Raw genomic sequence first — 22,542 nt, forward strand, 5'->3', positions numbered from 1 at the left:
AAAGTACAAAGCATATGGAGTGTTTCATGGTGTGTTCAGGTTGATCAATAACCCAGCTTTCCTTTCAAAAGCCTGTACAGCCTACAAGAGAAGTTTTCTAAACAGGTTCAGGTTTCATGAAGATTGAAGGTTTAGCAGGATTATGGACTGGCATCACAAACTGTGCTGTTACATCTACTTGTGTCTGGATTAAGATGATTGGGACCGCACAGAGTCTTATGCCTGTAATGTCTGTGGATGACACTGTAAGGTCAGAGTTCAAGTTATTAGCCTTCATGGTTGTCCACTTTATCAGTAATCCGAGTTGGGTAGTACGTTTACTCAGTTTCGTGTATCTAACGTACAAATTTGAGAAATTGTTTCCTGAGTATTTTCAAATAGTTCACTATTTACTATAGTATCTTAATATAGTTGGCCTACTATTTCCTCTTTTGGGTTTAATTTAATTCACTTGTGTTAGTCACGCCATCTGTGCGGCTTTGCAAATTGTCACACCTGTGACCTTGGAGCGTCAGCATTTTTAGACCAAAATGAGCCCAAAAATAGAAGAGCGCCTAATAAACATAAGCTCATATTTTGATAAATGTTAGATGTACTGAAGTTGCGTTCAGACTATGATCGCAAACCGAGCCCAATGCACAACAGCAAATGGGAGGAACATGTCGCTCCTACTGAATGCCCTCGGTGTTCCTGTGTTTGAGAGGGAGGAGTGTGGCTCTCGCGTGTTGCCGCTTGCCATTCACTGCAGGTGATGTGTTGCCTGAGACAGCTGCTAAAACCCTCTAGTAAAAACGCTTTCTGAAAATAGACTCAGTGCTAGAACAATTGTAGATATGATACAGGAAAATTATAGCAAGGTATTTAAAAAGTCCCTGGACTCAACAATAAAGATTAACAATAAAGCTAACAGAAGACCATTCATTCATAAATCATGTTGAATAATACAGTGCCATGAATAGTGCCATCGTGTGGCAAACATGAGGAACGACAGGCACCTTAAAGTGAGTGTGGGCTGGACCATATAGAAGCAGCATAAAATTACTGCCGTAGCTATCTATCTATCTTATCTATTCAATGATAGATCTTTCAGTTAAAGAAACCGCTAGTGAACCAGCCTATTCGTCAGATGTAGGTTAAAGGAGAACATCGCCGAATTTTCTAAATGTTTGCATTGGGATATAAGGTCGAAGTTTGATGTGAAACAGTTCATTATAGAGAAATTAACTCGGATTTCTTTACATTGGCGGTGAACTAAACGCAAATAGATCCCTTATAAAGGCCGACCTACACTTTGTTTTCTGTTTTTTAATGCATTGCTGATAATGGTGAAATATTTTGAAAATCACCCTGTGTGTACCTCTCCTTTATTAATGCAATAAAACTACGTTTTAGACCAAATCTTTACCTCGGAACTATCATAAAACAATGTCTCAGAAATCAGGCAGTCTATTCATTACCATTTCATTTGGACGCTTGATCTCCTTCAGTGTTAACAAGCTGGCAATTTTGTCTAGAATGGAGCATTTCACATCAAACCACTTGTGTTTTCATATTTATGAATTATGTAATAATAAAAAAAAAACATTTTGGGTGGAAACCCTTTTAAAGTCATGTATTTTTTGTCTTATTCGTATTTTAAGTATTGTAGCCTGGAGGGGGCGGAGGTTACACAGAGAAAAAGGTAGACAAGAAGCTCGTGCTCATAAGCAGCTTTATTTCGGATTGACTCAGCAACAACATTACAAGGGGAAAAAATCGTTCTTATTTCTGAAAAAACGAATATTACTCTGAAAGTCTACGACGCGATCATGTCCTTCTATTGCAGCCCACACATACACACATACCTGGGGGGCGGCACCCCCCAGAACCTACCTAACCGGCTCAGAAGTTCGCATAACCTGTGAACACTAATACGGAAAAGCTTTACTTACTGTTTTTAGAACTAAGCACAGCCCAGCTAAGCATGAGGTATCGTGGGTACCCAGGCGTGCTCTGACTCCTCAGCGTGCTCTTATTGTTAATGGACTAACTGATATAATGACATGTACTTATTCCAAACGTATTGCACAACATTGCTGACCTGCATGTGTTGCACGCTGTCAAGAGAAAGTGAAGAATTCTCTTCAACCAATCGCAGTACGTTTCTACAAGGTCTTCCCTTCCGGTTAACGCTCCGGCGGACTGTCTCCGCGCTGCAGTCAGCTCTCCTTCAGTCTGAGAGCGGAAACAAGGCTGTGAACTTGCGGAAAGTTTAAGAAAGCGGTGAAATCTCCACAGAGACGAAAATGTGCTTCTGGCATTATCTGTTCGCTACCATCGTAAGTCTGACCTGGTATTTGTCGGAGTCCGGACAGTTGTCGTTTCTGGCGGGCATTTGGCTTCTGTGTTTTCTGCTCATCTTTCCTGCTGCCTGTAACAGGAGTGAACGCAGCACTCAGACGGACGGCACCGCGGAGGAAGCGTCATTTCAGGTACTTGTGGTCTTAAGATCATTGTAGTTCAGCTGTTTCACTATTACACACAGCTACTGTCACCCACCACACAGAGACATGTCGTGAGGGAATTTTGATGGCATTTAAAAATACCTTTCTTAACCCTTTCATGTCCAACAACTACATGTAGAGTGATGAGTGTAGAAGTCGACTTCTTGTGATGGTTCTAAAGTGATGGAAATTGGTATGGTTATATATTGAATGAACATCTAACATTTGAAATGTTTTGCTTGTATATCATTTTATGTTGTTATTTACGATTAACATTGGATTTTTTATTGTTCTATGGGTCAGGGAGGCCTGGCCCTTTGTACAAATGTTAGACTTCAAGCATCCAAATTATGTTCTTGTGTTTCCTGGGTCAGTCTGATAGTTTAGTGCTTGCTTGTGAATAACTGAAGTTTAATTTCATGACTTTCTGGCAGATTTTAAACATAGCAAAGAATCCTGTTTTGGAGAATTCTTGGAATTTGATATACACTACCATTCAAAAGTTTAGTATCTGTTTTCAGTAATATAAAACCAGCATATTAAAGATACATGTGTAAAACTATCCTATTACGATGCTGTTATTCTGCAAGATTAAAAGTTTCACCTACCTTGTAGGAAGTTGTAATAAAATTGATATCCAGCATGCCTCATATTTGAAAAGTGGTGATCAAATGTCAAGACAGATAACTTATCAAGAAGTTTCTGTAAACAGCGAATTACGGTGTATTATTTATAATTTGATCATTTCTTGGCATTCCCCAAATCTATTTTGAATGAAACATCTTACCGTCTGGCGGTGTAGCTTACAGTATTTAAGACAACACTGTGTAAGTTATTAATGAATAGAATAACAGCAATTATTAATATGGCAAGTGATTCCAAACCTTAGAATGGTAATTTAAAGTACACTCGCACTGTAGTTGGTACATGCCGCATGCCAGCCCCAGATAGAGTTAACTGTGCCTTCTTAACTGTAAATACTGGCTCTGTTCACTATTTCAATGTCACACAGTGGAGTCTGGGAAGTAAGGACATTAGGGCACTTTCCAACATGTTGTATGCTGGTTCAAAACTTGCATGCAACCTTTTATGACCTGTATTATTAATCTTTCACAGACAAGTGAAAGTGGTCATATGGCTGGCAGAGATGAGACTGATACAACTGCACTAAAGCAGACAACACTGAACAGGTCGCAGTACCCAAATGTTCAGAGGTCACTTCACCAACGTAAGTTTCAACTTTCAATTTCTTTTTTAGGTGTGCAAGTAAATTTTGGTAGCCACATGACTTCTCAGAATAAAATACATACCAACTGTCTTTTGCCATCTGCAGCCTGGTTGATGAGTTTTAGGAAGTTATATTGATTCTCAGTTTGACAGTGATGTACTGCCTTCAAAAGCTCATCAAACTGACTTTATAAAGAACACACAAATCCTTGTAGTTGTTTAGCAATGTAATGTTCCTGGAAAGTGCCTTGAAGCTACGTATCTTTTATAGTGTTTAGGTGTGCCTATGCTCAGCTGGTCTTGCCCTGGTACATGGTCCCAGAACTTGGAGACAGTCAGCCTTTATATGCAGCTCTCCTCAGGGAATTTAACCTCATTGTGGACCAGATTATTTGTAAGGCCAAGGACTTTGACCTCTCAGTCACTAGTGTGGGCTGCATTGACATCTTCACCCAGCACCTCCACTGCGCAAAGCAGTCAGACAGGTAAGCATGTTTCTGTAAAGCTTCCTCATGTGCTTGTTACGCAAGCCTCATATGAATGGCACACCATACCACTATATCTCAAATTATGCCATTATGTGCTTTAGTACCATCATAATTGTGCTTTCATCATAAAAAAGCATTTTATTTTTATTGCAGCCTTGAACTTTGATACTTGTTTATCACCATAAGTTTTGTTCCTTTAAATAAGAATTCCACCAGTTTTTCAACATTTCTTCGTAATTAAATTGTTGAGATGTAGACAGTGTCATTCAGGGTGGTTTGATGAAACGGTTGACTGTAAAGAAACGTAGCAACTCTAGAATGGTGGTGATGGGAACCAGGTGTCGTAATGTCTACAGTACAGTGCCATTTTATCTATTATCCAAAACCACCAGTGAACTAACACGTGTGCTCTGAGTTTTTACATGTAATGCTGAGAACGATAAAACAGTGGTGAAAATAATTTCCTCTTTAACTTACTGGCTGCCTTTTTCATGTGGTTAGTGTGGTCCGTTGCAACCTCTTCTCATAAAAAGCATGTAGGCAGCACTTCTGTTTTCTCCCTTTTAGTTGTACTTTTATAACTGATGGTACAGACAGTTCAAAGATGATCACTAAAATCCTTTTTGTGCATGTGGATTTGTTTCATGATTATCATTAGTATTAGTATTTATCTCCTTTCTCAGGTCCCCACTGTTCATCAGTAAAGCTGAAGAAATGGTTTTCCTTAGGTCTTTGTCTGAAGCCTTAATACACAACCTTTTCCCTCTGCACCTGTGGGAGCCAAATGTCTACCGCTGTGCTTTACGAGAGATTCTGGCCACAAAAGGTATGGCCTGTGCTCTGTTCTTGTTCACCTTCGCTCAAACGTTATTCTAGTCAGGAACATTCCTTTTAGCATATTCAGAATTACAGAGTGAATCGTGTGCATTTTTCTGTTAGATAGAATCTTCAACACTAACCGTTATCAGCATGTTTTCACTTGTAGTTACAGTGGCTTTTCACTACAGAGTAACTACATCAGCTGACTTGCTCATCCACATTTCTATATTTAGTAGCAATCTTAAAGTATCAGAACAAAATGTACCTTTCACTCAAACTTTTAGTTTTTTCTTTCATACATAGTACATACTGTATATACAGTGCAGTCTGCTACTGGACAGTAACTGGACAAAACATCTTTGTTTTAGCTGTGCTTTCCAGCACATTTTCACAGAATGCTGTCTCTTGACCAGCTGTGTGTTATTGCATCATTAGTTCATGCAAAGAAGAGTTGATTGTAGAGTTGATTCTAGATAGAGCATTTGCATTGGAGTCTGCTGCTTTTTGTCTCTCAGCATGAAGACTATTGAAGTGAACACCACTAAAGCAGGCCATCCAAAATGAAATCTTACCCCAGATGTAGTCAGCCAAGACATGTTAGGCTAACAATGCTAACAAGTCAGTAGTCACCCAGATCGTTGCGGAAAAAAACATCCTCAAAACTTTTTTCATTCTGCTCAAACTGGATCCAGGTCTTTAATAAGGTCGCAGTGACTAGTTGAAGTGAGTTTTGTGAGATTGTGATGGAAATGTCAAATATATTTTTAAAAATATATTTCAACATATATGTTAGATATGTTTTACAAGTAAAAAATCAAATTGTAACACTATTAGTGAAAAAGTTGTAAAACGGTAATATTAGTTACCTAAATCATTTAATAAAACATTTTAATCGTTTAAAATTACCATTAAGTATAAAATATGTGTGTTGGGAGCAGCTTTCTAATCAAAGCCAGCTCTCTCGAAAAGACATTTAGAAACTAAACGTGCACACCGGTCGGCAAAACCATTTGATTAAAAATGTTTTCATACCTAAGGTAACAATGTAGATTAAAGCGGTTCAGCTGACACAAAAGTTTGGGAACCCTGCTGAACCCCTCCAGTTTAGACAACAACAGAAAATATTTGCGCAACCATTTTTGTCAGCAATGTTTTGTCAACAACGTTTAGCCTCACAGCTCCAGCGCTAACCTAAACAAGCTAAATTTGGACACCATACATGTCTTGGCTGATCAGCTACATCTGGGGTTAATTTAAAAATATTGTGTAAGTTTGATTGCTCAGCGGTTCCTTTCAGCCAAAACATTAAATGTGTCAAGATCTAGTGATTGGTATATTGATAATAGGAATAATGAACATGTGGGCTTAGCAACAGCAAACAACCAGGTGGTGGAGTAGTGGATGATTAAAGAAACTGCTGAACAATTCAGAAACAGAAACTAATCAGGAAGTAGGCATATGACTCAAAGACTACCATAAAGAGAAAAACACATCATCGTGATGTCAGAGGGAACGCCACAAGATGCAAATTACTGGTAAACCGTCAGAACAGGAAGGCAAAGTTACAAGTTTCCTTAAATGTGCACTAAAAAGCCTGCATAGCTTTCAGGCAAAGACTTATGGACAGATGAAGATGAACCTGTACCAGTATGATAGAATTAGGAAAGTGTGAAGAAAAAAGGAGCTGCTCATGATGCACAGGACACAACCATCTGTAAAATGCTCAGCTGGACGTGTCAGATTCAGTGGATGCTACTTCACTTTGCAGTAAGACAATGGGCCTCATTCACCATCCGTTTTTTCTCTTTAAACCCACTTGCATAGGTTATTACGAAGATTCTGACCTTCACCAGTGTTTTTTAACTGGTATTTGTTCTTAGGTAAGAACAAAATCCATGCACATTCAAGAGCACAAAGGTGTGAACAATTCTGTGGCTTAACAACACATCATGAATCTGACGTGGTTTTTCTTAGGACCTTTCTCAAGAACAAATTTAAGAAAAGACTTAGGAAGATATTGGTGAATGAGGCCCAATGACCTGAAAGAAAGCAGTTTGAGCAGTTTGACCTGTAATAAGTTGAAAAAAGTAGAAAAAAAGTACAGTATTTGGTGTTTTATCATATAAACTTTATTGTTTTATTGGAAAAATATGCTTATTCCTATTTTAATGTCTGCAACACAATCCAAAAAAGTTGGGACGAGAGTATGTTTCCTGCTGTATTACATGACCTTTCCTGTTAACAACACTTAATATTCGTTAAGGGACTAAAGACACAAACTGATCTAGTTATAAAAGCTGATTTTTTGCACATTATTTTGTAAAAGTCTTCAGCTGTGCAACTGTCGGCCTGTTATCATATTTTGAGCTTTATGAGACACACATTTTCAGAGGGAGACAGTTCTGGACAGCAGGAAGGCCAGTCTAGCACATTGATCATGCAGCCTTGCTGTTGTAACGTGTGCAGAACATGGCTTGGTGTTGTCATATTTAAATAAGCATGGGTGTTTCTGAAAACTGCACCTAGAAGGCAGCACATATTGCTCCAAAATGTGTTCAGGATTAATGGTACTTTCACAGATCTGCAGGTTACCCACTAATATACCATTACAGATGCTTTTCAACTTTATGCTGGTAACAGTCTGGATGGTCCTTTTCTTCTTTGGCCCAGAGAACATGATCTCCATTATTTCCATAAATAATCTGAAAAGTTGATTTGTCAGACCACAATACACATTTCCAAAGCATCAGTCTATTTCAGATAAGCTCGAGTTGAGAGAATTCGGCAGTGTGCCTGGACATTACTGATATATGACTTCCTCTGTGCATAGTACAGTCTTAACTTGCATTTGTGGTTGCAGCAATGGAGGGTCTTCATTGACAAGTGTTTTTCAAAGTATTTTTATTTACATTTTACCTACTGTTCCATTTTTTTGAACTACTTCAAATATGCACAATTAAAAAAGTGAAATAGCTCTGGTTTCAAAGAGGCAAAATCACAGTCACAGAAACTGCAAAATGATTTAATATTTAAAGGGACACACTCTTATGTTGAGAGCTTCAGAAACAATAAACCTATGGCTAGCCAGTTGTTCAGAAATTGCTTTTTCCTGAGGCCATTGCACAAAACCTGGTTTAAGAAGCACAAAACCTGGACTCTTGTGCAAGGAGAAGAAGTAAGACGGTCTTATGAGTTGTACTTGTCCCTTTCACCAAATGTAAAAATGTCCCACATCACAACATACATACATTTGGAGAAAATCTCTCAGAAATCTTTGATTTTGATATTTCAGTCAAGGAACGACTAATAATACGAACACTGCTCCCTTATGGTATTTCTGTATCGCCAGATGATAATGTCTCTCTGCACACTGCAGAAAAAAAGAAACATGCAGTTGTTTAATGGACCCTTGTGTGAGGTTATATGTTTTCTGTGGCCTTCCCAGTCACCATATCTAAAGTTTGAACCTTTATTTGAGGTGTGGGCTGGAGTGAAAAAGTAAATTCAGAATCAGGCATTAATTGTATGTTCTCACGAACTGCTCCTTCTCTCAAAGAACTGAAGGCTTTTATTCCTGAAGAATGGACCCATTTCCCACTACACACAGTCGAGTATTCCAAAAAGCACTTAGTGTTCTAAAGGTAGCCCTCTCCTCATTATTTACTTTGCATTAAAATGGTAGGTGTTTTCTTTTATTATGAAATATCCATTTTTGGACTCGTTTAGAGATGGACAGATCAGTGTTTTGGGGGCCGATACCGATCGACCGATAGCCGATAGCGATCGAGGGCACGGGCTGGATGCCACATTTAAAAGCGCAGAGGGCAAACGACACTAGATCTCTGTGGCCAAAAAACCCTTCGGTAATTTTTTACGCATAAATGCCAGGATATAAGGTTAGAACCAAAAAATAACAAAGCAAGTTAATGTAACTAACTTTAGCTAAGTTGGGATTTAGCAAACTCACTAAGATTGCTACTGAGAAGCTAACCACAAACATTAGGAAACAGGACAAATCAGTACTGTTGATTCAGTGAAACAGCAAAAATAAGTTAATTTTACCCACCTGTCAAGTATAAACCCATTTTCATGCCTTCAACTCTTTCAACAACTAAAGTCAGCTTCTTGTTCTAATCTTCCCCTTCCACCTTAAATGGTGCAGCAGTTACATTTTGTCGCCCTAAACTAACGTAACCATTGAAATGACCGGAGATTGCTCAACCCAGTAGAGTCACAAGACAAAACGCGCCTCCTGCTTCATGGGTGTAATGGGATGGGTTTAGGGCTAAAAGGGCTGACATATCGCTTTTGTAGTTCTGCGTCTTACTTTCATTTTCAGTCCCTGCCAAAGCTGTAGGCCATGAAGCTATACTGCAGTGTAAGCTTAGCTAAGATTAGCGCTCGGGTGCTAACGTGCTAACAGAAACAAATCCTCAAAGCTTTGACAACAATCTGCATTCATTACAGCCGTACATGTTCGCGCAGTGAGTTTACATCGAAATAGGAGCCAATTATGTAATATACTATATGAAAATGTTTGTGAAATAGTTATGACGAGGCTGAACTGACCTTGATAAAAATATGTTTTGCCAGTTTGGAAGGATGTGTGCAAATTTTAAGCAAGGTTGGTATATTTTAATATTACAGAGCAATACATTTCAGCTGTTAATGAAAAAAGTTCTTAGGGTGTAGTTACTCTTTCCTGGACATCAAAAGGGTTATTTGCCCTACTGCCTATTTTGCTTTTTGAATTTAAATTACAGTGGATCTCAGCTTTAATTGGCTTAGAATGTAGAAGCATCACTGCCTACTGACGACTTACATGAGAGGTGTAAAACTGAGCATATCAGAAGAGGCAAATGTGTCGTATAATAAAGCAAAGTCAAGAATGCCAATACTGGGCCACTTATTTTGACAGAAACCAACAGTACCTGTAATAGTCACACTAGTAACAAAATAGTTATTGTTCTTTTATTATTAACCCATTTACTGCATGAATTATGAAAGAAACATGATTTTATGATTTTTTTTGTATTGAAAATGCCATAAATGATATAAATATTTATGAATATATAGCGTATGGCAACAGCATGTGGTGATACAATTACAATCCACAATGCATACAATGGGGGTAAACCGGTACACTGCTATAGGAAATCAAGGATATGCACGTAACAGCCATTTATGCATAAGAGCTTTAAAAATACAGAAAGGTATTTGGAAAAATTGTTGTTTCAAACGTATAAAAAAAATTGAAAATGGTAGTGTCCAATTGCATTGCATTCATTTATTCCAGTTACATTGCATATTGCAGTTTTGTTTTTGCTTGCTGTTGCCATATAGCAACAGTTATTTTTATTTGTAGAATATACATTGTTTTAATTTATTTTAAAAGTAACTGTAATTGCCAAGGTTGTGTTCAAGTATGAAATCATACACATAATATGAAAGAGGCCTGTCCATATTATGAGTGTGAAAAAGGAAGTATAGGGATGTGATTAGAAAAAAGTAAACTAAGTTACTCAGAAAGCCTTTAGTTGAATGTAAAGAAAAAAATAACTATTGGGTTGTTCTCAGGCAAAAAAAAGTCATTATTGCCACCTGGCAACACCATGCAGTAAAGGGTTAACAAAATGGTACCGTTTCTGTTTGTGGTAGCTTACCATAACTATGCTGGTCTTCAGGAATATTTCAAGAAATACTTATTGCAGAAATTGCAGATTTTCTACAAAATATTATGTAATCATTACTTGTTTCAGCTGAGTTGTTGTTTCCTAGTACTGGCACTCGTGACATTGCTGTCTGACCCAGACAACTTGAATCGCCTGGTGGTTTGTCAGCTGGATCGAGTGCCCTTTGAGAGCCCAGTGGGAGAAGGGCATGACTCGGACAGAGAAAACACTATTTCCTCTACTGGGGTTGAGAATGTAGAAGTGTGAGTGGCCCCGGCACATCTGCTTCCACAAAGTTAAAAGTAGTATTTTTAAGCATTTTCTTGATTGAGTTTGTTGCAATGGTTGCTTCATATTCTACAGGCTAAAAGAAGAAGTGGAAGAGAGTCCATCTGAAGACATCAAAGCGAAAAAGAAAGGTAAATCGTCCGTTTTATCATTTTAAATTGCACAGACAATAATATGAGGATGCACTGAGAATTTGTTTTCAATTATTTTAGAACTAACTTTCCACACTTTGTAAAACTCCACTTTTTGTTGGTCTCCCTGCAGGCAACAAAGTGATGGAAAAGGTCTCCAAGTTCTTTAAGCCGAAGAAGAAGAAATTACAGAAGAAAGAGAAGGAGCTGATGAAGAGGGCTTTGCTTTCACGCAGGGCTGCTGTAATAGAAGCTGATGGTGCAAGCAGCTGTGATGACTCGATCCATGAGAGTGTGAGCAAACAGAACATCAGCTGTAATTAAACATAAATTTGATTTCAGAGCTGCTCATATCTTATGGTCTTTCATGTTGTTTGCTGTTAGGAAGACAGTGATGTGGAGAGTTGCTCGAGTAGCCTCCCAGAGGACATGATGGAGTTTAAGCTGTCCTTTGAGATGTGGCGGGTTGGGAACTGGCATGTTACTGTCACTAAAGTGAGTCTGTGTTTCTTTCTTTCTTGTTTATTTATGTACTTATTTATTCATGTATTTATCCCCAAGGCAGCAACAGCACTGTAATGAAGCTCATTTGAAAGACAGTCTTGACTAAGAACAGTAGTTCTCAGTTGTTCTGCATGTTTAGGTGTTTTTCCTCCTCTGACATAGTCATATGCAAAAGTATGGGCACCCCTTCAAATGACATTTTGTTGATTTTCTAAGTGAGAGTAGCACATCCTCATGATACATTTTAATGCAATAATGTAATTATTGCTTATTTTCTAAACTTAACACATTGGAAAGAAAGTAATCATATTGTGGCCTTTGTGAAAGTTATAGCACACTTCATATGTTATGTCTTATTTTCCCCCCCAAAACACAATGTCAGATTTTCTGGAATCAACTCAAACTGCCGCTAGAAATGATTAAGTCAGCTCCTTAGTTTCACTTAATTTTAACCAAGACTGTGCCAGAGCTGATGATAAAGAAATTAACCCATCCTAAATGTTTATTTGCATATTTTTTGAGTAGCTACAGATTAGTCATTTGCTGCTTTATAGATTATACCAAGTAATATCAGATAGCTTGACAAATGATTACAGCTGACTGATGTTTCAACACATCTTCCCATCAGCCTGTTTCACAAAAAGAAGAAATCTCGGAGTGACGCATTGAGAAAATCATTACTGTAGTCATAATTCCTTGAAAAGGAACCATTTACAAATGCTTTTTCTTTAAAACGAAAGTCATGCCACATTTTAGGGTAAGCTTTTATTCCAGAACAGCTGGATGTAATCTTGTTCCTCTTTTCACAAGGAAGTTGGTTTCGTATTCTTCAGCTTCTTACATAGACCTTTCCAGTCTACCTTAAATAATGCATAAGTTACCTTGATGGTGCAGAATGTAACTGCAACACTATTTAGGGTGTAACAGAAAATTTAAATACAAAGATAATGTTGGCCAGAAAAATTCCAATTAGATTTTCCAAAGTTGTTCAGCCCTACCTCAGAAACCTGCCTCACAGAAATTTTCACTAGATGAAATGGTTATGAAATATGTGCCTGATGCAAAAAATTGTTTTATGATAGTTTTAAGATAAGGTGATGTGTTCATGGTGGGACCACTCTGAATGACTTTGTTTACATCTCAACCATTGAATTATATAGAAATTTTTAATAATTGGTGCAATTCCTCTTTAAGCCTTTAAACCCTAAATGTGTTTAGTTTTTTTTAGTTAATAAACAATTTTGATGTATTTCTCCATACTAGAAGATAAAAAAAATAATAATAAAAAAAAACCTGTTCACTCAAAACACACTGCAGCATCACCTTTTGCCACCCTTCCAGCTGTCTTCTGTTGCATGTTTTCTGTACTTTTCTATGTGCAGGGAAATTAGTCAAATGTAATAAACTGTATGTTGCAGATATCACAGTTAGAGATTAGATGGAAAAACATTAAAGAGTACTTTAACAGATAATAAATGTATTTCTAGGTTGAGACAGAAGATGAAACGTTGTGTTTCACAGTTCGCTTGGAAGAGAAAAGCAACCCTGAGAATCTCCACTGGGTTGTGAAAAAGACCCAGTCAGAAATAGTTGAATTTTATCACTGCCGAGTAAGACATCAATTTATTTTTTCCCTTTATTTTTATGCTGTATCACTTCAGGATTTTCATCAGTTTGAAACGCAGTTTTAAATGTGTCCATAGGACATGTCTCATCTGCCCTCCATATCAGAAATAGTGGAGCATACAGAAACAAAGCTTGTTGAAGACTACCAAGAGGAAGCAAAAACAATTTTTGAGCACTTCCTGCAAGTAAGCTTTACATTTAATGAGATGGTAATAATCATAAAACCAACAACTGTCAAAAAGAAAAAATAATGATAATTTTTTATGTATGTGCTCATTTTTTTAGGTGCTGGTGGATGATGCAGAGTTGGGTCGTACTGAACTTGTGTTCAGATTCCTCTGCCCGCTGAACAGGTTACTGGGAGAAGAAGATGGGGATGGAGGGGTGTGGGGTCTTCTGGGTGGGATTGCATCCTTTCTCGACCCTGGCCAAGAAGATGATGAGGCAAGTATACAGACCAACTTGTGCAACTGTTGCACTGAATCACAGCTCACAGAATTATTTGAACTTAATAACTATATCAAAGGAAAGGGACCTTTTCCTCACAATACTGGATACTGGAGAGAGTTTGCTTCAAATCGCAGTTTATTTCTGTCTAAGACCCAGAATAAGATAATCCATGGGATTTCAGAGCGACATTTCATCATATTCAGGAACAGCTGTGGAATACCTGGAATTAAGACTGCTTCTTTAATATAAACCCACCCACTTATGACCCTTATTAAAGCAAGTTAGCAACAATTACCAACAAGGTCAATAATGTACAATGTGACATGTAAAACAGTGATTGATTTGAAAGTTAACATTCTAGGAGGAACCACTAAGTTGGTAGAGGTCATTGACATTACATAATTATTCAAAGGGGAAATCCCCCAATTTTTCTACATTTCTAAACAGTACCACCAATTATATGAGCCCATATGGTGTAAAAAAAATGTACAATAACTTTTACTTCATGCTCCATGAGATCCCCAACCGTTTTTCATGATCTCGGCCCCTTTGCTCTTGATCCACCATTTCCAAGCCTAAGAAACACAAGCAAGTTGTATCATGGCACACTTTTGTTTAAATTTCTAGCCACGGCAAATTTCTCATCTTTGTTTCTAAATGCACATTTATGTTCACAAATTCTTGTTTTTAACAGATGTTTTGTTTTGCCCATGTAACTGAGGCTACATGGGCAAACTAATCAAAAACCTCACGTCAACAAGCCATAGACTTTAAATACTTTATTGGTTTCAGAAAGTGTTTAATTATATTATGTCATCATGCAAATACAAATGACAAAATTATAACACTTAAAATTACCGTCTAAAATCTTAGACTGTTTTTTTTTAACCAATGAGCTTGATCCAAATGATCCTTCAAATTAGGCTTTTTTGTAATAAAAATGACGGCCACTGCTCAGCAAATGCCAGTGTTAGTTTACAGTACGTTTCAAAGATGAAGAAATATGACTGTATGTGGACACAAAAGTGACCTATAAGTTTTTGGTGTGAGAAGTAGGGTAAAAAATATCTTGATATCATGTCTCTGTCTACACATCTGTCTCTTATCTAACAAAGTGTCATTATACCCCCAAATCTGGACACATAGCTCTTCCACCTGCCTGTTAAAAGCCTCATCACTATCACAAATGTGGCGCATTCTTAAAAGCTGCCTGAATGGAAAACTTTGTTGTATTGGGGAAGGATGAAAGCTATGATTTCTACCATTCATTTTAACTCAAGCAAACACTTGATTACCTGTACCTTGTTCGTTTCGATTATCTCCAATTTTGGAAAACCAAAAAAAAAAAACACATTAAAAATTAAGTTAGACTTGATTTCTCTGCACTTATTAAACTGACATTTGAGACTGTGAAGTTTGGGTAAAATGATAGCACAATTGAGATAAATTAGTGATGAGAGCTAATGTTTTAGAGGAATTTCTAACGAAAAGCAGGTCTAGCAAGTCTAGCGTGTGCGGCTTCAGTCGAATAGGCAGGCTAGTATCCTGCTGAGTTTGTCTGTGCATGTACTAGTGATTTAAACTGTAATGCCTTATTTTATTCTCAGCCAAATAATCTTAAAGGGGAGGAGAAGCCATATGATGCCAGGGACAGATGCAGTATATCAGATGCCTCACCTCAACATGATGAACTGGCTCATGCCCAGCCAGAGGATACGCACACATTGCAAAGACAATATTTGGAAACAGAGGAAGAGTTGTTGGTCACAGACTCTGGACATTCACCTTCAACTGACCAGACAGATGACCTCAAATGTGGAAAACAATATGCAGAACATTCTGAACGTGAAAGTGTTGGTGAGAATTTGGCACAATTTGCTGCCAGGACAAAAGTCATTCCTAAAATACAGCCAGCTGTCTATAGCTCATTTGACAGTGACAGCGAAAGCCTGGGCCAATATGAAAATGACAGCCTCTCAGACTGCCGTTTGAATGAAAGCATAAACAAGAAGGAACACCTCACTCGCAAAAAGTCAACAGATAAGCCCAAAGGGAAAGAGAAAGTATATCAGACCAAAGAAGAGACGCGGAGTTCTCCACAAGTACAGAAAAAAACAGTCAACACACCCAACTGGGCACAACCTGAAGTCAATAAAGTGATATTTGATTTACTGAAGGAAATTTCTGGTGGGTTTTGAATTAGTCTTTTCTGGCTTAACAGTAATTCCACTGACATAAACTAGTTTATTAGGTATACTACATTCTTAAAAGAGATGTTTCTCCAAGGATTCTTTAGTAAAGGGAATGGTTTTGCTTATAACCGTGAGTTCTATATAGAAACATTTTATGCTTAAATGGTTCTTTACATGGTGAAACGGTTCAGATGGATGGCGAATGTGTTGTATATGGTTCTTCTATTGTTTCAAGCTTGACATTGTAACAGTAGCAGCACCTTTTTTGGTGCTATATAGACCCATTTTCCAGAAGATATATACACATATACAACACATTCTCCATCAGTCTGAAGAGCCATTCCACCATGTAAAGAACGATCTAAGCATGAAATGGTTCCATATAGAACTCACGGGTATAAACAAAACCATTTCCTTTACTAAAGAACCCTTGAAGAACTGTCACCAGAGTGTACCATTTAGCCACTCTATATTGTGTCTCTCAATGAAAAAGGTCCACCCAGGGCAGCTGATACATTGTCAAAAATTGCATATATGTGGTAGGTGGACCTAATAAATGGCCAGTGAGTGTAGGTAAAGGGTAGCTGTGCCTAATAGTTTGGCAAACTCTGTATATAGGCTGACATTAACTGTATAGACCCTAATACTTTGTACTCCTTAGTGTTAAAATTGAACACGTTAAATGATAAATGTTAAAATAAAACACTTGTTTTCAATTTCTTTTCACAGGCAATTCTCGCATGCTTAAAATCATTAAGACTGCTCTAACACCATTTATGCCTTTGATAAAGAAGTAAGTTCCAAGATTTTCACTTTTCCCTTTTGAAATGTAATGGCTTCCTTAAGCACTGGAACTGCTCTCTTGTTCTCGCTGTGGGTTGAATATTGGTAAATGGGGTCACTTCAGCTTGATACTCTATATCTTCATGTGTTTATACTTTAGTGATCAAAAATTGATACTGAGTTCATCTTGCTGAAGGGGTTAAATTGTTAGGGCTATAAACCGATCAGCCATGTCATTATTATCGTTTCTACACTCATTGTCTATTTTATCAGCTCGACTATAGGTGCACTTTGTAGTTCTGCTTCTCTGCCCCCTTTCACCCTGTTCTTCAATGGTGAGGACCCCCACAGGACCACCACAGAGCAGGTATTATTTGCGTAGTGAAACATTCTCAGTACTGCAGTGATACTGATGTGGTGGCAGTGTGTTAATGTGTGTTTTGCTGGTACGAGTGAAACAGACACAGCAGTGCTGTGTCCACTCACTGTCCACGCTATTAGACACGCTTACCCTGTTGGTCCACCTTGAAGATGCAAAGTCAGACAGTAGCTCATCTGTTGCTGCACAGTTTTTGTTACTCATCTTCTAGTCCGTCATCAGTGGTCGTACTATGCTGCCCATAGGATGCTGTTGGCTGGATATTTTTGGTTGGTGGACTATTCTCAGTCCAGCAGTGACAAATGTTTAAAAACTCCAGCAGCACTACTGTGGCTGATCCACTCATACCAGCGCCACGCACACTAACACACCACCATCACGTCAGTGTCACTGTGCTGAGAATATTTCACCACCCAAAAATTACCTGCTCTGTGGTGGTCCTGTGGGGGTTCTGACCGTTGAAGAATAGGGTTAAAAGGGGCAAAGAACATATGCAGAAAAACAGATAGACAACAGTGTGTAATTGTAGAACTACAAAGTGCACCTTTATGTTAAGTGGAGCTGATAAAATGGATAAAGATTTTAATGTTATGGCTGATTGTTGTATGTATGTATGTGATGTCACTTCTGGGGGAGTGGAATACACCATTTTAAATCAGGATCATGAAAAGTAATAGTAAGTGATATAATAGTAGTATTAGGCTAATCATATTAAGGTTATGAAAGTACAGCAGACAAACCACACTGTAAAATGGTTTGTCCATTAAAACTAAAAAATAAATTTGAAGTAATTTTTAGTGTTTTGATTGTAAGCAAAATTTTCCTCTGTCCCTTTTTACCAGTAGCATATTGGCACAGTGTGACAGGGTGTGATTGATACAGCTACTTGTGGAGGCTTATGCAATGTAAACTTTAAACACTGAATTTACTTTAAAAGCAGAGTTGGACAACTTTTCCTAAGTAATTTAACTCATTAATGTCAAGTCAAGTCTATATTTTGATTTCAGCTTAAGTAAATTGTTTATTCTTAAGTATTACATAAATTCTGATGTTCAGATTTTAAGCTTTCTATAAAGGTATCCTGTTAGATGACATGGTGGATTATGGAAAAATTAACCATTAATGCAATATTTCTCAAAGTGTCCTTCTTTAGCAGTATTTACCTAAGCAGGCTGGTGATTACAAGGTGAATATTACAAACAGATCATTACATTTTTGTAGGCATATTTCAAATGATCAAACTTTCTGTACTCAGGTCAAACACCCCCACCGTCCCACCCATTTAAAGGGAGTCGTTCGGTGAATGTTTGTTGCATGTCCTTCATAAGCAAAATTATGCAAAACCATTGGCCTTACCAAGCGTCCGCTTTTGGTCAGCAGGAACTAACTTTAGAGCTGCCCATAAAAGTAAAATTAATATTTTGACACTGCAAAACATCTGGTAAGCCTTATTAATGTAAAAAAACCTCCACCACTGCAATAGGGATAAGTGTGGAGAAAAGAATAAACTATAGATGATCACTGTGACTTGTTGATGTATAGCAGCTAGGGATGTGCATCGTGATCATCATCTGTAAGAGTTTATGAGTATCTGTAAGAGTTCATGAACGTATATCTGGTTAACTGCAGGGGAAGAGAAACAGTGGTTAGATGATTATCAGAGGCGCTGTGCCAACACATTTGTTAAAGAATATATATTTTCATTGTTTCTGGATCTAGCTAGCATCAGCTAGAATAGTTAACCTTGTTAGTGATGCAGCTGCGTCCTTAACAATGCGTCCTCGGCAACACGCTCAAATTCAGGCACTCGTGTTTGGAGTAGCAAAAGGCAGCATAACATACTTAGTTGTAAGTATGATTTCAGTGAATTGTTAGCCTGTATATTTTCTCTCTCTTTCTGTGATTGAAGGTGCAGTGTGTAAGATTTAGTGGCATCCAAGCGGCCATCGGGTTTTCTGCTGTGCCTGTCCCGATTTAGTTGTGTTTCTTCATGTTTTTGCTTCTTTGGTGATTCACTATCCTTTGCCTTTTCTTGTGCTAATTAATAAGTATGATCCTCCATTTGTCAAATTTAGAGTAAATATAGATTCGATACATGTTCTAAAGGAATAAAAGAAAATTACGGCAAAGGAAAATCATTACTAAATAGTGTCGGGTATTGCCAAAATGGCACAATTCTATTTGTGACACATTTAAGGGTGTACATATATAGACATAAACAACACAAAATGATTAGGCTAGCACTGGCAGCAACCACTGATTCTTCTTTCTTCTATGTCTTCCAACCGGTGCACCACCTAATTCAAGCTGCCACTTCAACATCAAACTACCAAAGGCACTCACTAGAGCCAGTGTTTGGTTTGTCCATCCTGGGCTACGGTAGAAACAATGATTGGTAGTGACAGTTAATTATACACTAGTGAAAACATGGTTTTGTTGACTATATTCCATTTCTGCTAGTAGACCCCCCCCAATCTTACACACTGCACCTTTAAATGTCCCCAGGTCCCTACGTTTGCTGCACCATCTGAAGACATAAACTAAAAACATATGCCTTTGTGTTTGGGTAAACATTGCATGGCTTACTGAAAAACATACTTTGAATGAATTTACTTATAATTGTTGAATGAAAATATAACACTCAAATGCATGATGAAGAATTCATTGCATGTTCATGTATTTTACATTTTTCATATTGACATGTATAATCTTTTTTACACACCGTCCAAGATTCATTCATCAAACTAAACTGCTAAAATATAACTTAACTTTAAAGAAGAAAAAAGTAAGTAGTATCTTCTTGATGAAGGTTAAAAGGGAAAAGTTAAACCAGCACAAGCTAATTGTATGCAAATTGGTTGCATGTTTACTTTAAACTCATCACTCTCCTTGGTACTGTATAGGTATAGCAGATTCACTGTCCTAATAATTATGAAGAAATTGCTTATTGGCATCTTTATTTTTTTTGCGATTTTTATTTTTCTACCTCATTTGAACATGTCAGTTGTCCTTTGCATTGTGTGAAATTTCATAATGAACAGAAATTATCCTATATTACTGAAAATAATATATCTTTATATGAATTTTTGTTAAGGTTTTGAATGTTTTTATTTTTAAAGTTTTGCCTTCCCCTGTAAAGTTGCTATTTTTAGGAGAGGCGTTTTTTTATAGTAACATTATGACTTGCTTATACAATAAAGGTAAAATGTTAAGTGCAAAATTGAATTTAGTTTAACTCAAAGCAACAATGCTTTGTTTTTTTTCTCCTTATTGAACAAAACTGTGTATTTCTCTTCCCAGGAAAGTGAACACTTTTCTTAAGAAGTTGAACCCTTCAGAAGCTCAGGTAGCCAACTACATTGACCAGCTCCGTGAGCTCATTTGGCCAGAGATACCCGTCTCCCAGGACCCGCCTCGAAGCAGTGAGAATAAGAACGAGACCATGGAGAAAGCTATGCACCTCATTTCTTCCAAGCGTATGTGTTCTCTCCTTTTGTGCTCTACTCCAGATATGCAGCACTTCAAAGATTATTAATATAGCATGTTGTGATAGTTGCAGGCTATCCAATTTTCAGCAAAACAGATGTGGAGATTATGTTTAAGATCCTGCAGGACACAGAGGAAAATAAGAAGCTGGTTTATGTGAGTGCTGTTTTACCCACTGTAAAATGTTTTCAACAACAGCTTGATACTGCCCTGTAACCGCTCTCTCTCTGATTTGTGTTTTTTTTAGATATTGCTCTTATATCTCCTAAAGAGGTTTCTGCCTGGAGACGTTATTTTAAATGGATTGTCCAAGCTAAATGGGAAGTACAGTGTTTAACATCAGTGGACAGTTTCAGATGTTGATTGTAGTTCATGATGTGACAGGAGTTGCTGAATGAACCCTCTGTCAAATCTACAGTATGAATAATTTTCATTCTTATTTTGCCCACCTTTAAAGGTCTAAGGTGCGTTGCAAAATGTAGTACCTAGATGTTAAGACTGTGATTACATTTCTGCAATTATTTAAAACTATATTTTTGTACATATATTTTATATACGACGTGTTTTATATGTGTTGAAGAAGTGGTCACCAGTATGCCCCCTGGAGATCTACCTACCTGTAGAAATCAGTTCTAACCCACATTTACCACACCACCCAGCGATAAATTTCTTCTGAATAGACAACAGTTTGGATCTTTGCCTATATTTATCAGTTTAAGAACACTGATCTGATGTCACAAATCTTATCAGTTTGTGTAATTCTATCCAGTCTAAAATAAAAGGCCTGGATCAGTATTCTTTCTTTGAGATGATTGATGCATTTGAGCCCAGATCTAGTAGATAAGGGTTTGAACCTCTGCAGGGAGAAGTAGACTGAGTACAGGTGTAACACTTTTTGTGTAACTGTAAATGGATAACGTACTTAATATTTCTTTTCTGGATATTTCTACCAAATTAGTTCATACTGCAGTCCCACAGTAAAAAACAAAAACAAAACTTTTAAGTATTCAGACCTTAGATATGTACAAGGATTATGTTATGACCTATTTTCACCCAAAGCATTAATTGAGATGGTAATAAGCTAAATATATACAAAATCATCACTTTCAAATTACTTCCTGTTGGGAGGGGGCGGGGCCTTTAACTTAGAACAGGAAGTGAGATTGCATCTCTGTCCCTCATGGCCACATGGTGAGCATTTTACATCTTATTGTAAATATAAATGTCAGTTAAAAGTTTGCAATGTGTTTTGACTTTGAACCAATTTGGGAGAATGATCCATATTTGTCTACCAACAGATTCAGGGTAAAAACATGCATATTGTCACTGTCCAGACAAGAACAAAATATATATGTATGTTGCCATATAATATATTTTTTATGATGTATATTTTTCTACATCATTTGAATACAGCTGCTGTCCTTTGTGTGAAAATGTTACGTTGAATAGACCAGTAGAAATGCTGTAATATTACTTGGAATAAAACATTTTTATATTAACTTACATTAAAAGTTAAAATTTGTTTGCCTTCTCCTGCAAAGTTACTATTTTGTAGATAAACGTCTGGGGTTTTTTTTCTTCATTTTTTTCAGCTGGGGGCGATGACATTTTTCCCCCGATTAAGAACACTGTGTTGTGGGTAAAGGAATACAGTTGTTCTCAGGACAGCTGTAACAATGCCATAGGATAACTGTAATTTGCTCTGCTCTGTTAACCAGCCTACTGTATAATAATTTTATAGTCATTTATAATGATAATTTTTCAGTTAATAAGTTTCTAAATCACCTGTCCAGGGTGTATCCCGCCTTCCGCCTAATGACTGCTGGGATAGGCTACAGTGGTTTAAAAAAAAGTTATTTAATGTCCGTTTAAAATATATGCAATAAAAATAAACACATCTATTATTCTTCTTAGGTGTAGCCTGTTCAACTAAGTTACTACCTCAGCATTTGTAGAGAAATTAAAATAATATTTTACTGTATTGCATGCATTTGAATGAATAAGTGAATGTATT

At 37.3% G+C, this 22,542-nt stretch overlaps 1 protein-coding gene across 1 annotated transcript; it reads left to right on the forward strand.

The window, feature by feature from the left end:
- Positions 1-283: 283 nt before the first annotated feature.
- On the forward strand, positions 284-21,874 carry si:rp71-46j2.7. The gene is made up of 16 exons (XM_036569078.1): positions 284-2,471; positions 3,600-3,711; positions 3,982-4,195; positions 4,882-5,024; positions 10,796-10,952; positions 11,053-11,108; positions 11,242-11,402; positions 11,493-11,603; positions 13,100-13,222; positions 13,316-13,423; positions 13,524-13,682; positions 15,296-15,875; positions 16,610-16,673; positions 20,343-20,518; positions 20,596-20,684; positions 20,776-21,874. The coding sequence occupies exons 1-16, from the start codon at positions 2,286-2,288 to the stop codon at positions 20,863-20,865; spliced, it is 2,529 nt and encodes an 842-aa protein (XP_036424971.1). The 5' UTR covers positions 284-2,285; the 3' UTR covers positions 20,866-21,874.
- Positions 21,875-22,542: the final 668 nt, after the last annotated feature.

The sequence above is a fragment of the Colossoma macropomum genome, unplaced genomic scaffold (assembly GCF_904425465.1).
Source record: "Colossoma macropomum unplaced genomic scaffold, Colossoma_macropomum, whole genome shotgun sequence".
NCBI lineage: Eukaryota > Metazoa > Chordata > Actinopteri > Characiformes > Serrasalmidae > Colossoma > Colossoma macropomum.

Excerpts from the sequence above, each read along its gene's own strand:
- si:rp71-46j2.7 (XM_036569078.1), top strand. The coding sequence starts at position 2,286 with ATGTGCTTCTGGCATTATCTGTTCGCTACCATCGTAAGTCTGACCTGG. Across the intron at positions 11,604-13,099 it reads GGCATGTTACTGTCACTAAA|GTTGAGACAGAAGATGAAAC; the intron begins GTGAGTCTGTGT and ends ATGTATTTCTAG. Across the intron at positions 13,424-13,523 it reads TTTTTGAGCACTTCCTGCAA|GTGCTGGTGGATGATGCAGA; the intron begins GTAAGCTTTACA and ends TCATTTTTTTAG.